Here is a 15701-nt window from a genome sequence, read left to right as displayed (position 1 = left end):
GTCACGTCATAGACTTACCCATAAAGATGGCAAAAGAAAGTATGTATTCGTGCCACTCTAGCTTGAGTTGAATAAAAATTGAAGAAAAAAAAAATCAATAATATATAAATTTAAAAGAGAAATGAAAATTGGCATATTTCTAATAGTGATCTAATTGGATTAGTACTTGATAACCCTTTGAGCAAACAACGGAAAACAATTCGAGTAGAACTTCAGACATCTAGTAGCATGACAAAGTTTTCACTAATAATTATCAATCTAGGCTACAAAAACCCATTTTTGCTACAACATACCATGTTTTAATAAATTTCGGGGAGTTACAGATCTCTTATACTACCATCCATCGACAGAGCGGTCGTGCAAGAACTAGGTTTGAGTTAGTGCACTAACTAGATTCTTTTTTCTCCCCTAATGGCTCTATCTCTGAGTTCTCATTTCGCTCACTAGGGCAAAGGAGGGCTGGCCTTGGTAGATGATTTCTCGTGAGTATCTTTCTTGCACGATAAGTCAAAAGCTTTCAAAAGCAAATGTAAGGGGATCATGGTGTCATATGAATCTCCTTATCTTGATACCATTGCAAGTGTAAAGACCAATCCCATCATGGCATGATAGGTCCATAAACTAGAGACAATTAGATAGCACCAGATGATGCAATTTTTTGTAGGAACAATTGAGGCACTTTAAAAGAGTCCCAATTGAATTTCTAAACTATTAGTATTCCAAAATAAAGAAATCATGAATAGGTAATCAAATTTCTTGGCCTGAAAATTATTGCATATATCTCATAGATGAGTATAATAAGAGCGACAATCGATTGAGATCTCAGAAACTCTAGGAAGCATTCGGGCTTGGGTTTAGTGTTATCACCAATTCACCATGGTGGGAGGTAGGTAAGTTTGCTGGTGATTAGAACATCTTTAGCAGACTCTCTATTTTTGCTCTTTAGCTATTTTGGAGAGCATGTTTAGTTTTTTTATATATTTTAGCTACTGCACCAGACTCCTAAGTTGTTCTCTATTATAACTTTTAGCTATCTCACTCCTATATATAGAGAGCGAGATGAGGCTCTCTATAATTTAAAACATTCCTATTGAGTTATTTTATATAACATACAAATATATTAAACTATTTAATCTTCATTTAAAAAATAATAAAAATTCAGAACTAGCTAGAATAGAGAGCACTGATGTAGATGAATTTCTAAAATGGCTAGCCAAACTGACTTTTTAGCTACTTTAGCTAAAATTTAACTCAAAAATAGCTAGCATTGCTAAAGATGCTCTTAAGACGTGAGAGAGAAAAGGAGAAAACAGTCTAGTGATCTGATCATGAGAAATCTTAATTGGGTTCGTACAATAAAGTAAATAACTTAAGTCAACAAGGACGTTTAAGTACTTCTGACATTCATTTGGGTTATTTTTGAACATATTTATAAAATAAGGTTAAAGATCAATTTAATGTCTTAAAAACTATTAATTTTCTAAATTTCTAAAAAAAAAGTTGAGGTACATCAAGACGAGTCTCATAGGCCATGAAAACCCTCACAAGCTAAAGAATGAAATAGTAAGTAGAATTTACCACACTATAGATGGTATAATTATTAAATTTTGAAGAGATGTTGGTTTGAGGTATTGTTGGTGCAATGACTCTTATTACTTAAGTGGTATTGTCGGGGAGATATCGATTTATAATTAACATTCACAATTGATAAACATATTACTAACTAGAACAGAAATAATTTTCTGTTAACGGATACTAAATAGCCTCTCTATAAATATGTTGAGAGTTAAATTCAACATGTCTATTACAAACCACAAATGTCATTGTTAAAGAAGTTGATATGTCATTTTGCGCAATGACGTTTATAACGTAATTTGACACAACTGACATACATCTTACCCACTACCACGGAAGCAATTTCCATAACCATAGAAGAGAGCATATATTCCATAAACGACATTGTCAAAAGTGGAACAATGGGGAATGACAGTTTAAAGAAAAAAAAAAGAGAGCATATATTCCATTAACTTGGAAGAAAAAATAGAACACATAGCACAAAAGGAAGGAAAAAAGGAAGGAGAAAAGGTCCAAATTCCAAAAAGGACAATGGTTTAGGTCTTTAGAACATGCCGACTTTCCAAAAACAACACCAAATTGGGCTTTCCAGGCTGGGCCTCTCCTTCCACTGTAGCAGAGTAAGTTTACATCACCTCCAGGTAACCTTAACCTTCTTCCTCACTTATTTTAGAATCCCTAAAGCTCAAGCACCGTTCAAAACGTCGTCGTACTAGGTCGAGCTGTTACCATGGCGCCGGAATCCAACTTCTCCGACGGAATTGAATCCGGCAACTCTCTCCAGGCTATCTGCTACAAGCGTGGCTCGCTTCAATTACTCGATCAGGTCTGATTCTTCGCTTAATTTGGGAAGGGGATTCAGCTCTATTAGTCGTCTCTGTAAGTAGCTAAATCATTAGGTCTGGGTTTTTTTTTTTTTGAACAGACAAAGCTCCCTCTGCAAAGTACATACTTGAATATCCGGGACTCCACAGATGGATGGTAACGAAAGCTATACTACTTTGCTTGCTTGCTTGCGCTCTCGATCATTATTATTTATTTAATACTAGTAATGTTGTTGATCTGTAATTTGGGATTTTTGAAATTTCAGGCATGCAATCAAAGACATGGTGGTGAGGGGAGCACCGGCCATTGCTATAGCCGCGGCGCTGTCTTTGGCTGTGGAAGTGTTTAATTTGGAGGATTTTAATGGAACTCCGGACGAAGCTTGTTCTTTCCTTATAATGAAACTTGAGTATTTAGTATCCAGGTAATGTTTAATCGTGTCGTAGTAGGATAATGATCTTGGAGCTCTAGTGTTGGCATGTGAGTGTGGTTTATCTGATGTTTGTTCAATGGTTTTTTTTCTTCAGCCGGCCGACCGCTGTTAACCTTTCGGATGCTGCAACTAAATTGAAACAGATTGCAGCCAAGGTTGCCGCGACTTGTTCAGATTCCAAGAGTGTGTTTGAGGTGTGGTTCACCCTCTGAGGCATTACTGTGCCTTGTTAATGAATTTGAATGTGGCCCAAGAGTCGCACATTTGTTACTAAATCGTAATCTTTACATCCACTTTCTTTTGTTTGGTCATCTTTAGGCATATATTGAAGCTTCTGAAAGCATGCTCAAGGATGATGTTGATTCAAACAAAGCTATTGGGTCTCATGGAGCGGCTTTTATCCAGCACCACCTTGAAAATTCTACGAGGATTTCTATGTTGACCCACTGCAACACTGGCAGGTATTTCACAAGAGCATATCCTCCCAGCTGATTTGTTTACTGACGTATGTGGTTACGCGTATGGATTTGTACATGTGTCTCCACCGATAAATTAATGAGTAGAGTTATGAAACCCCACAGATAAAATGCACTGTGGAAGATCAAAATATGTAGACTGAACTCTTATTGAAGTTATAGCTCTTTTTTTTACCTTTATGTGTTTTTTTTTTTTAATTCCAGCCTTGCAACTGCTGGTTATGGTACTGCTCTTGGTGTAATACGTTCACTTCATACGGAAGGAGTTTTAGAAAGGGCCTATTGCACAGAGACACGCCCATTCAACCAAGTGAGTATGCACTCTATAGTTCTTAGTTTTCTTGTTTAGCATCCTCTATAGAAATTTCCATGGTGTTCACATATATGAATTGATAAATATTAGTTAAGAGGAGTTGTATCTTGTTGATCGAAGAAAGTATGCTTAAGAGTTTCCATGCATTTGAATTCTGAACATGATGGGGAACTTGTCGTGATGCTAATTCTTTTATTATGTGGTATGAAAGTCAATTAAAGGCACTTTTTCAATGTTATTGATATATAGTTTTAAACAAATTGCAGGGATCAAGACTCACAGCATTTGAGTTAGTGCATGATAACATACCTGCCACTCTTATAGCAGATTCGGCTGCAGCAGCATTAATGAAGGATGGAAAGGTGAATGCCGTTGTTGTTGGAGCAGACCGTGTGGCTGCGAATGGTAATTGAAATGAAATCAACTCCTCAACTTCTTTACCATTCTAATTTTACAGTGTTTGTATATCTGATTTCTTTTCATCCTGATTCAGGTGACACCGCTAACAAGATAGGTACCTACAGTCTTGCCGTCAGTGCAAAGTACCACAACATACCATTCTTTGTGGCTGCACCGCTGACTTCCGTTGACTTATCTCTTTCTTCTGGAGAAGCGATAGTAATAGAGGAAAGATCCCCAAAGGAATTGTTGAACACGCATGGAGGACTCGGGGAACAAGTTGCCGCATCTGGAATCTCTGTCTGGAACCCAGCCTTTGATGTCACTCCTGCTAGCTTAATATCTGGCATCATAACAGAAAAGGTAGGATGACATGCATTTACATCTGTGTAGATCAATCACATCATGTTTTGTGATTCAAATATCTGATCCGACCTCTTGTTCTTCCAAGCAGGGTGTCATCACGAAAAAGGGTACAGATGCTTTTGACATAAAGGATTTTGTTCAAAAGGCCTGATCGGATTGAGTACATAGCTAGTTATTGCTGCGTAGCTAAATATGGATGAAAAGAGATCTATGTGCTCTTTGTCAAATAATTGTGAGGATCATCAGTCTCTCTCCCGAGTGAAGCCAACTTTTCAATCTTACTGGTGGATATAATAACGAGGCAAGAAAATGGCGGCAAAGTGATGGTTTGCTTAGGTCTGTCCATGAGTGTGATTAGTGTTGTTTCTTTCTCAGGTTTTTGTTATGATATCATCGAGTATGGTTTAATGTGTAGCTGAGCTAGATCTATGTACCCTGAACCTGGGCAAATAATAAGTTTATTTGGGTTCAAGTTCACAGAAATGGGTATTCTTATAGCTCCAATAATCAAACGATCAAAGGAATAGACACTTTAGGGGTTCTGCTTAAATGAAGCATAAACAATGTAGTTTCTTTAATTCTTTGCTAATTTCATCTAATTAATTCTATTTTCATAGTAATGTTCACCTATTCGGTAATTGAGTAAAGAAATCATGATCAATTATCCTTGAATTTAAATCTAACAATAGAAAATAAAACAATTCAAACTTAAAAATAATTCTTTCCAGCGTCTGAATCTAGACTTCAAAACCGAGAAACTAAGATGACATTGGATTAAGTCTAATTATGCTGTTTTGGTGAATCTTCTAAAGCAAGATGACATTGATTATCACCCTTTTGGGAACCATTTTGATTAATTGAAAACAGCCTCTGCAATATTTCAATTACTCTCAAGTCCAACATGTTCATAGCGAAAGAAACATGGTGGCTGATATTCTCGCCAAGGCCAGTGTCTCCAATTCTTCTGGAATATGTTTTATCCGAAGACCTCCTACTATGGGCCTATGGTTACCAGTACCTTACTTGATGACATTGTTGTAGTAGCTCACCCCAGAATGATTTCTAGCGGTCTAAGAGCAACTTTCTCTATTTTAGGAAAAAATGAGCCTCTTTTGCTCCAACAAATTCCCTATAACTATCTTTATTTTAGGGAAAGTGAGGAGAGAGAAAATCAAATTCCCTATATTTACAGCAAACTCCAAAATTTTAAAGAAGAATATGGAGATTTTATAGATTACTGTAAACCAGGGAATCTGTTGGAGTTGGAGAAGAAAAATAGGCTAAAGGTTTGACTTTTGCTTCTCTATAATACAAAAATTATAGGGAAGCTGTTGAAGTTGCTCTAAGCTAGACTCTTTTTTGCTTTTCTTTCTGGGCCTCTGGCTCCCAGTATACCAGGAAAAAAAAAATCAAGAAAATATTTTGGCTGAACTTTAATTCATTGAATGAATAAAGTTATAAAAAAAAATTTATGATACACTAATGTACTAACATATCAAGTAGACTTGATTTGATATTTTCATATTTTCATGCATAAGTAGAACAATCTCAAAGTAGTGTATTTTGCTTCGAAGTAGTCGACTTGATGTGTCGATTGATTAATACACCATTACCATATACGAATCCAAAGTTACGTCGGGACAGAGATGTCCTCGGGTAACCTGTTCATCAATTTCTAAAATTGGACCGGCCCAATTCAAACCGAGAGGCCTCTCTGGTTCTTCTTCTTCTTCTTCTTCTTCCCCGATCAAACTCTCTCCGCCTCTCACAGAAATTCCGGTCTACGAATCACGACCAAGCTCCGTCGTCTCTAAAAGTCTAAACCACACAAAACCAGTGACTCTTCTCAAACTCGAGGTTGAGGTCGACGCTTACTCGGCTCGCTTGAGAATGAAGAAATCACCGTTGCCATTACAGAACGCAAGCGGCGCGAGTAAGAATCAGAAGCTCGGAAAGGAAGCGCTGGTGAAGCTACTGAGATGGCATTTCGGTCATCCGGAATTCAGAGGGAAGCAATTGGAGGCCATTGAAGCTGTTCTATCAGGTATTAATTTCACACCGCCTTTGCCTACATTTGCTTCGTGCCATAGCCAAAACGGTGACGTTTTTGTGCGTTTCAGGAAGAGATTGTTTCTGCTTGATGCCAACCGGAGGCGGGAAGTCGATGTGTTATCAGATACCGGCGCTGGCCAAGAAGACCGGAATCGTGCTTGTTGTGTGTCCTTTGATAGGTGAATTTGATTTATATATATATATATATATATATATATATATATGAGAATTTGATCATGTTTGAGTTTTGAATTTCTTTTTTTTTCAATGCAAATTCAAGTGTTCATTAGATGATGAAGGTGTTTGTGTAAATGGTGGCAATTGTTGTTTTCTGAGTTTTGTTATGCATTTTGTGTGTGCAGCTTTGATGGTAAGTAGGTTTGTGTTTGGTTGCTCCTTTGTGGTAGTTTTCGTAATTGGAGGAGGATAAAGGTGTGAGATTTTGGCATATTGTTTAGGAAAACCAAGTGATGGCTTTGAAGGAGAAAGGAATTGCTGCTGAATATCTATCCTCCACACAAACTACACAAGTCAAAAAAAAGGTAGAATTTTCGGGTTCTAAGTAGCTTCGTAAACAAGCATGAAGTTTTTGCGGGGACCTTTACTTACTATTTTCAGTTTGTTTATATACCAATTACAATGGAAAGTGTTTTAATGTTGTTATGTGTGAGATTATGGGAATATTGATTGATGGCTCTCTATTGCAATTTAGATACATGAAGACCTTGATTCTGGAAAACCATCTTTGAGGCTGCTATATGTGACGCCGGAATTGATTGCAACACCTGGATTTATGACAAAGCTGACAAAGATTCACTCAAGAGGGTTGTTAAATCTTATTGCCATAGACGAGGTGCTTAGCTACTCCATCTATTTACCCATTACCAGTATATACACATGTGTGCACATTTGAGTTTTCTCAAAAAATTTCAACGTCTCCGTTTAAATGTACCTCTCTTTTGAAATTTTCAGGCACATTGCATCTCTTCATGGGGCCATGATTTTAGGTTTGTAACACCGATACATCTTATTTTTTACCCAAATTATTGGAAAGACAAAAACTTATTAAGAACCTTATTATATAATAGTGAAGGCCAGATGGCAGCAGAATTCTAATCCCTATCTTTGGGTTCTCTACCTTCATTGTCATTTTGAAACAGGCCTAGCTATCGAAAGCTGTCGTCTTTGAGGAGCCACCTCCCAGGTGTACCAACATTAGCTTTGACAGCTACAGCCGTTCCTAAGTGAGTTTCTAGATGGAGTCTCAGAGAAACTTAGCATGTGTTTATATTTTAGAAATATGTCTCTCTTTGTCTAAAATTTTGCAAAATCTGCATTTTTCTGAAGGTTCATGAGTATGGAGCAGTACTTCTGGTTTTAGAATGAGAAGAACTAACTATTTAATCATCATTTGTTCCTTTATTCTGCAGAGTTCAGAAGGATGTGATAGAGTCCTTACGCCTCCAAAACCCTTTGGTCCTAAAATCTTCTTTCAATCGTTCTAATATATATTATGAAGGTGCGTCCTGTTTCACTGGCTTGTTGCAAGTCCTGTTTAGAATCTGTTTGTTGGCTAATTTTAGGCAAGCTTAGGGAAACTGGGGAAAGTCATGCTTTTGATTATTACTGCATGCAGTGTGGCCTTTGTATTCTGCATGAGTTTATGTGAAGAGTAGGACTCAACCTTACATTACATCATATACACTAGACCTATCTGACTTAGATTTCTTTATAATGCAGTTCGATACAAAGATCTTTTACACAATGTGTATGCTGATTTATCTGACGTACTAAAATCTAGTGGAGATATCTGTGCAATTGTCTACTGCCTTGAACGAACAATGTGTGATTACTTGTCTGTTCATCTATCACAAAACGGGATATCATGTGCTGGTTAGTCACTGTTTTTCACTCAACCTTCCTCTCTTCCTCAGCTCTCTCATTTCTCCTCATTTTTCTCCCTCTTCTATTTCTCTCCTTCGTTAATAAAAGAAAAGAAAATGGTTTTCAAATATGCTCTTAATTATTGTTTGGTATCAATAGACTTTTATTTATTTTTAATGTGATTCTCCTCCTTTCAGCTTATCATGCAGGGTTGAATGATAAATTACGCAGTTCAGTTTTAGATGATTGGATTTCTTCTAAAATACAAGTTGTCGTGGCAACGGTGGCTTTTGGGTATGATTATATATATATATATATATATATATATATATATAATATATATAACTTTTCATTTTTATGTCCCCACCTCATGATTGGGATTGTGATGTCCTTGTTTTTTCTGCCTCCAATATTTGTGCTTGGAGCTTGCTGTGGTGCATGCAGCAGTAATTGAGCTTTTGGTGTCTCTTCAGGATGGTATGAACTGAATTGCTACAAAGAACTCTTGATAATTTTGTTGTTATTCAATTCACCCTGAAGCGGGATATGTTTAGCAGCTGTTACGTGTCTCTGATGGCTTTTGTGGTGATTTTTAAGGGTATAGATAGAAAAGATGTCAGAATTGTTTGCCATTTTAATATTCCAAAGTCAATGGAAGGCTTCTACCAAGAGTCTGGTAGAGCTGGTCGTGATCAATTACCCTCCAGAAGCCTATTGTATTATGGAATTGAAGATTGCAAGAGAATGGTTAGTTCAGCGAAACTCTTTACTTCTATGCCTTTATAGCCTTAGTTCCTTGTTTAGCTGAGGTTCTTCAATTGATCATTTTATTGCAGAAATTTATTCTAAGCAATGCTGAGAACAAGAAATCAAAGGCCTCAAACTCACAAGAAGAGTTGTCAAAAAAATCCCTGACCGACTTTCAACAGGTAACTGTAATAAATGCCATAATGTCTGAATGAACTATACATGGTTACTTATTGGAATTTCAATTCAAAAACATGCAGATGGTTGAGTATTGTGAGGGCTCTGGATGCCGGAGGAAAAAGATCCTTGAGAATTTTGGTGAAAAGGTAGTTAATAGTGACACATTTGGTTTATTGTGTACTTTGAGTGCAGTATCAGGGCTTAAGTTGAGCTAATTACTGATAACATTCGAAACAGGTACCTGTAACACTGTGTAGCAAAACATGTGATGCCTGCAAACATCCAAACCTCGTAGCCAAATACTTGGAGGAGCTCGCAACTGCTTGTATCGTCCGGCAGAAAGCTGGTTCATCTCGAATTTTTGTGGGCAGGTGACTTTTTTTTTTTTTTTTTTTTTTTGTATGTTGCTGATACTTGCAGATTTAGTTATTTAAATTCTCTTATAAAGGACCTTGGGTTTTGAATATAATACTAATATTGCTTCAAAAAAGAAGTTTGCAGTTACCATTAAATGTTACATAGAGTAGTGGTTTTAGTGGCCTTGGGCCATAGTTAGGCTCAATTGTTGCAAAGGACGTGATCAAAATTCCATAGTTAATCAGCCTTAATTAGTCATTAGCCTTCTAAAGGTATACCAAATTAGGAGCTTGGTTATTCATTCATGTCTTTCATTTTCAGCTCCTCAAATAAGGTTAATGAAGATCAGTCCTCTGAATTCTGGAACCGTGATGATGAAGCAAGTTGTTCTGAGGAAGACATATCTGATTCTGATGGTATTGTTTTTTCATAAGATATCATTGTTTCTTTTGGGTGACAGAAGGAATGAGAATCTTGACAACTGTATGTTCTCACTCATTATCTCTGTCACAACTCAGATGATGTTGCGGACCTTGTAGCTGTCAAGAGCCTTACCAGATCAAAGTTGATCGATGAAAAATTGGAAGCCTTGCAGCGTGCAGAAGAAAAATATTACCAGAATAAATCTGATAAGCAGGTTCAATCTGGCATATTGAATGTTTCTCTAGTTAGAAGTATGATAGGGCCCTAATGCAGTTAGAAATATGCTATACATCACTTTCATAAATATTATTTAATAATATGTGCAGAGATCTTTTCCCTGAACAGCTGCTTTTTTGCCTAATTTGATGACAGACGGATAAACTTAACAAGAATGCTATATCTGATACGCTGAGAGAAGCAAGCAAGCAGAGATTAGAAAATGCTGTAAAGCAGGCTCAGCAACGACTTGGAAACTTAAAGTAAGTTAATTGTTTCACCCGGATTTGATATTTTCAGAGAAGTTCTTTATTTAAAATTGGCGGTCCATATATGACATCATGAAGGCCAGATGTGTTGCATTCAATTAGGCAACTGTTTATTATCATATAGGTATTTGGAACTTATATAGAGGTTTAAAGGTCCTTTTAACTGGTATGTCATTGTTATTTGCAACAGGGCAATTAATTACTTGATTTCAAGTTTTCTCACTACTACTCTTTGCAAGTAATGTAGAGGTTCTCATTGTCTGAAATTTTTGATGCAGGATTGAGGTGGAAAAATCGGCATCTTTCCTTGAAAATGAATGTTACAAAAAATATGGGAAAACTGGGAAATCATTCTATTATTCTCAAGTCGCAAGCACAGTGAGGTGGTTATCAACCGTAAATTCTACTGACTTAACTGATCGTCTCTGCCCCATAACCAGTTCCCCGTCAGAGAATACTCCGCTCAAAACAGCACCTTCTGCATCACAATCGCCATTGGTGGAGACAGGACCTTTTGCAACGCTATCACCCTTGGTGGACAGAGCAACAGAAATCACCGGAAATGACTTACATGAGAGTGTTAGACTGGAAGCTTCTGTAGCTCTGTCACCAACGCAAAGTGATTCCCCAAGTACAATTTTGCCAGCAATTCCATCCTTCTCAGAGTTTATCAACAGCAAAAAGGTGACAGACAACAGATCAAGTGCATCGGAAAAGCAATCCCCTAATGGGGTTGAGAAGAATCCAGAGAAGAAAATGAGGTTACGATAGGTCAAAAATCTTAGTTTCTTCAATTGCTCATAGTTTTGTCCTTGAAAGTAGATACACGAGGATTCATGTAAACATTTTGCACGGAAGTACTTTTATTTCACCATGAGAAGTAAAGCAATATCTTTATTCATGCTACTGATGCTAGGAAATGAGCATTATGCAACATTCAGTGGCAACTTGCCAATGAAGTTGTTCTGCAAGCTCCCCAAGTAAAGATGATTGTCAAATTCCACAGCCGATGTCACAAACGACATCACACTTCCATTAGGATCCTCGAGCTTCTTGATTATCTTGCCATCAGCTCCCACATTCACCACTGTAGCTTTCTTATGTAATCCACTGACTAGTTCTACTAATTTCCCAGATGTTGCTATCAAGTGTTTTGCTGCTCTGGAGCTGTGCACAAACTCCAGCCCGTCTGAAGTCAACTGCAGCATGCATATACAGGTCATTGATACTAGTTAGTACTTGGTCTGCTGCAATAATTCACAAACCAAAAGATGAACTTAAAATTGTGACCTTAAGTAGAGCAATCCAGAAAGACCCATCCGGAGCAAGATTGATGTTGTCCGGTGCACCGGGAAGGTTCTCAATGAAGATCTCCGTCTGCCCTCTCTTATCTCCCTTGAGCCAATACCTTAGGCACCTGAATCTACCCCATACAAGACCTACTATTAGTTACATGCTCATTTTATCACAAAGATGTTAATGTTACATCAGTCAAGCTTACTTCCATGTTTCGCAGACCACCAGATAATCCTGGTCTTCTGAAACTGCAACCCCATTAGCAAAACCCAAACCCTCAAGTAAAATTGAAGTCTCATTTGATGAAGGGTCATACTTGAGCAGCTGCCCATGTGGTTTTGCCTCAAGCACATCCAGATACCAATTATGGAGTCCAAATTTGGTGCTTGCAACACTAAAGTATAGACTCCCATCTGACGCTTCAATCACATCATCTGCAAATCTGATATGAACATGTATATGAAGTTGACATCAACATGTTACTGGGCCTATGTTCTTTTGCCCCCTCATACAATTTATTGGTCTATTTCGGGATTATAAGAACCACATGCATCATACCCTTTGATACTGTGCCATAGCTGTGGACCCTAAAATCTCTACTAATGAATCAGAAAAATCCCAGATTGAGAACCCAAACAAAGAACCAGAAGCAAAAGTTCTTAGGCTATGATAGTAACATTCATGGACTAATCTTATATACCAACAAACGTGATGTGTTTGAACATGTTATAGAGCGGTCCCAATAGAATAAAAGAGATTCCTACCAATATATTTAAGCTGTGCTACAAGTCCTCATTCTTCCATATGGGAGGAAACTGCCACACCTCACAATACAAGATGATCTTCTTGTTTTGTTTGTGTCGCATCAGAAGGATTGGTATGGCTTTGCACATGGCTCGTTTTTGAGAAAACACACTGCTTTTTCAGGTAGTTTTCGAGAATAGGGAGGAACCACAAAATTACAAGCTAGTGGCAACTGGCCAACTGGGGCATGGACAATCCAAAACCTTTTGTTTCTTTGGTCAGATGAAGAAATTTGCACGTCAACTTGTTTTATTTGTCAAAATTACAATTATTTTAGTTTCTTCAAAGCAATTCATCGAACACCATAAACTTGACCTCGCTGCGGACTTAACCGATTGCAATAAAAGGTAAATCCTTGCATGGTAAATTTGCAGGCAATTAAATCATACATTTCTTTGATTTTAAGAAATGGACAAATTTGGCCGAGTATAGGACACACATGCATTCTGGTGGGGTTTACAGAGGCATTATTATAAACGACCGTATGAAGCAGACACTCACCTTATTTTGGACCCATTAACGTGTGAAGCAAGAACCGTGACACCATTTTCAGTAACCTTGAGCAGACCCTGCAAATCACATAATTTACCTTTTAGTTAAGGTTAAAAGGGAACCACCAGCCTTATGAAGTACTTACGAATGCTAACAAGTACCAACTTTCTTCATTCTCTAGCTTTTTAATGCTTTCTACGGACAAAATAAACTAAATCGAAAAAATGCTTAGTCATTTAACATTAATAGTAGTAAATGATGTATTTAGTACGAAATGAAAACAAAGAATGGGAACCATTTAATTTCTACGTTGTCATTCTAAATAACTTTCATAAAAAATGAAGTGAATTGAAAATCATTTAGTTATCATATTATATCGAATATGAGTACTGTTTATCTAATTAGTAACTGACTAAATAAACTATGTTCAATCATCCTTAGATTTACATCCAAGGGTTAAAAACAAAACAACTCAATTTAAAAATAAGGGTTATTATCACAAATGGTACCTGAACTATACCTCAATCTTATCGATGGAACCTGAACTTCAATTTTGATCACAACTAGTACCCGAACTTTTCGATTTCATTTTAAATGGTACATAGAGCCACCTCCGGTCACTATTCTAACTAAAAACGACATGGAAGGCGATCATAGTGATGATTTTTGATGATTTTGAGGGTTGCGATCATATATAGTGATGATTTTTTGGTAATAGACTTGTCTTGAACTTGTTTTTTTTGTTTTTTGTTTTCTTTTTTGGCCGGAATAGTGACCGAAGGTGGCCTTAGGTACCATTTAAAATGAAATCGAAAAGTTCAGGTACTGGTTGTGATCAAAATTGAAGTTCAGGTATCATCGATAAAATAGAGGATAAGTTCAGGTACCATTTGTGATAATAACCCTAAAAATAATTCTTTTCACTATTGAATTTACATCTAAGGGTGGTTGAGACTTGAGCATAGTTTCTTTGGTCAGTTACTGACCATGTAAACATGCTCAATAATGTTCACCTGGTCAGTTACTGACCAAAAATATCTTGCTCAACCACCCTAGGATGTAAATCCAATGATGGAAATAATTATATTTAAGTTGAGTTGTTTTATTTTTCACCATTAGATTTACATCCAACAGGAATTGAGCATAGTTTTCATAATCAATTATTGACTAGATAAACACTCCACACTCGGACCAAACCAAAAAAGAGCGGTAGTACTACTGGATACGGAAGGGGAACCCCTGAAAAACCATTACTTTTTTGCCATTTTCTGGTTAGAAGGTCATCATGTTCGTGAATTAGGTTAAGGGAAAAGTACTTTACATTACCTGATCAACATCACATGCAACAAGATCACCTTCGTTTGTGATAGTAATTCCAAGAAGTGTATGACTATTCAACATCTTCCAATCCTCCCAGGACCCATTTCTGTGAAGCCTTTTGATCCAACCATCTCTAGTGGCCGTGTAGAGTGTGCCTTCTTTATCCAAAGCAATATCTTCTGGTTTCAGAAGTACTCCATCTCCAATCTTAATCACTCTCTGCCTCAAAACACAACAGGAAGTAAACATACAAAATTAAGCACAAAGGAATAGAGCTTAATATAAACGATAACTTGGAGAATTCTTCACCTGTAATATGTTGTTTTGAGGAAGTGGAGAAGAAGATGGTGGAGGCAGTTCAAGTGAGACTGGGGATATGGGTGAGAACAAGTAGAGTTGAACTGTGAATGCAAGCAAACAAGCTAAAACAAAGCCTGAACATGAGGTTAGCAAATGTTTCAGAGCCATGAGGAAGAAATGAAATATTCAGAAGGATGAGGTTTTATTTTTTTTGGATAGAATGAAATGATTGAATGTGTTTAAATAAATAAGCTAGACAGTAGTGTTCACCTGGTCAGTTGCTGACCAAAGAATTTATGCTCAATAACCCTTAGATTTACATCCAATGGTGGAAAACAAAACACCTCAACTTAATAATAATTCTCTCTGCCATTGGATTTACATCCAAGGGTGGTTGAGCATTATTTTCTTGGTTAATAACTGACCAGGTGATCATTTTCGATAAGCTAGAACATGCAATTTGGTCAGTCATTTTTTAATGAGTTAATTCGATTCAAGTCCTTTTTGTTATATAAAAATTAGATCTAGTCCGTGCATATTTTCTTGTTAATTGCGGTCTATTTGCTTTTTTTAATAGTCAAATTTGCCCTTAGAACCAAATAAGGTAAATAATTTCAAATTCACTAATTAGATCACAATTTTAGCTCAATTTTAAATTTTAAATTTTAAATTCAAATTCCAAAATTTACAATTCATCAATAAATAATTTTCAGACAAAGAAGACTAAATGCATTCATATAAACTCAATATACCTAAGATGTAGGTCTAATACTTATATACCTACATTATAGGATGAAAAACATTAGAACAAAAATTCAAACATTATTGCTTCATCTGTATCTAAACATTATTGCGAATAGGTTGAAGTTGATTCTGCCTCAAATTATTTCGCCTTTTCAAAGTGCTTTCATTCCAAGCAGGTTGATAACTGACAATACGTTGGCAGCGAATGAGCTAGCTCATTTTATTCATAA

The 15701-nt window shown here is 36.7% G+C and overlaps 3 protein-coding genes across 7 annotated transcripts; 2 read left to right on the top strand and 1 right to left on the bottom strand.

Moving 5' to 3' along the window:
* Positions 1–2176: 2176 nt before the first annotated feature.
* LOC112190691 (methylthioribose-1-phosphate isomerase) lies at positions 2177–4915 on the top strand. 2 transcript variants are annotated; one of them, XM_024330159.2, is made up of 10 exons: positions 2177–2195; positions 2292–2401; positions 2501–2556; positions 2666–2824; positions 2928–3027; positions 3152–3294; positions 3514–3619; positions 3889–4027; positions 4116–4384; positions 4476–4915. In XM_024330159.2, the coding sequence occupies exons 2-10, from the start codon at positions 2306–2308 to the stop codon at positions 4536–4538; spliced, it is 1131 nt and encodes a 376-aa protein (XP_024185927.1). In that variant the 5' UTR covers positions 2177–2195; positions 2292–2305; the 3' UTR covers positions 4539–4915. The 2 variants fall into 2 exon arrangements, with proteins under 2 accessions (XP_024185927.1, XP_024185926.1); XM_024330158.2 differs by lacking the exon at positions 2177–2195 and having other exon boundaries at positions 2232–2401.
* Positions 4916–5948: 1033 nt separating this feature from the next.
* On the top strand, positions 5949–11416 carry LOC112187369 (ATP-dependent DNA helicase Q-like 3). 3 transcript variants are annotated; one of them, XM_024326128.2, is made up of 20 exons: positions 5949–6431; positions 6508–6618; positions 6802–6809; positions 6898–6981; positions 7152–7292; positions 7412–7446; positions 7600–7683; positions 7870–7958; positions 8180–8332; positions 8521–8617; positions 8797–8800; positions 8921–9070; positions 9160–9252; positions 9331–9396; positions 9488–9608; positions 9640–9649; positions 9929–10023; positions 10126–10244; positions 10403–10509; positions 10794–11416. In XM_024326128.2, the coding sequence occupies exons 1-20, from the start codon at positions 6278–6280 to the stop codon at positions 11284–11286; spliced, it is 2214 nt and encodes a 737-aa protein (XP_024181896.1). In that variant the 5' UTR covers positions 5949–6277; the 3' UTR covers positions 11287–11416. The 3 variants fall into 3 exon arrangements, with proteins under 3 accessions (XP_024181896.1, XP_024181895.1, XP_024181897.1); XM_024326127.2 differs by lacking the exon at positions 9640–9649 and having other exon boundaries at positions 5950–6431; positions 9488–9621; XM_024326129.2 differs by lacking the exons at positions 6802–6809; positions 9640–9649 and having other exon boundaries at positions 6415–6431; positions 9488–9621.
* LOC112187370 (protein STRICTOSIDINE SYNTHASE-LIKE 4) lies at positions 11349–14955 on the bottom strand. 2 transcript variants are annotated; one of them, XM_024326132.2, is made up of 6 exons: positions 14737–14955; positions 14434–14646; positions 13117–13184; positions 12017–12253; positions 11806–11938; positions 11349–11714 (listed from the first exon to the last, which is right to left on the bottom strand). In XM_024326132.2, the coding sequence occupies exons 1-6, from the start codon at positions 14893–14895 to the stop codon at positions 11442–11444; spliced, it is 1083 nt and encodes a 360-aa protein (XP_024181900.1). In that variant the 5' UTR covers positions 14896–14955; the 3' UTR covers positions 11349–11441. The 2 variants fall into 2 exon arrangements, with proteins under 2 accessions (XP_024181900.1, XP_024181901.1); XM_024326133.2 differs by having other exon boundaries at positions 11806–11932.
* Positions 14956–15701: the final 746 nt, after the last annotated feature.

This window comes from Rosa chinensis, chromosome 2 (genome assembly GCF_002994745.2).
Source record: "Rosa chinensis cultivar Old Blush chromosome 2, RchiOBHm-V2, whole genome shotgun sequence".
Classification (NCBI taxonomy): domain Eukaryota; kingdom Viridiplantae; phylum Streptophyta; class Magnoliopsida; order Rosales; family Rosaceae; genus Rosa; species Rosa chinensis.
Note: the sequence above shows the minus strand (reverse complement) of the source record. Positions and strands in the feature narration are given on the sequence as shown.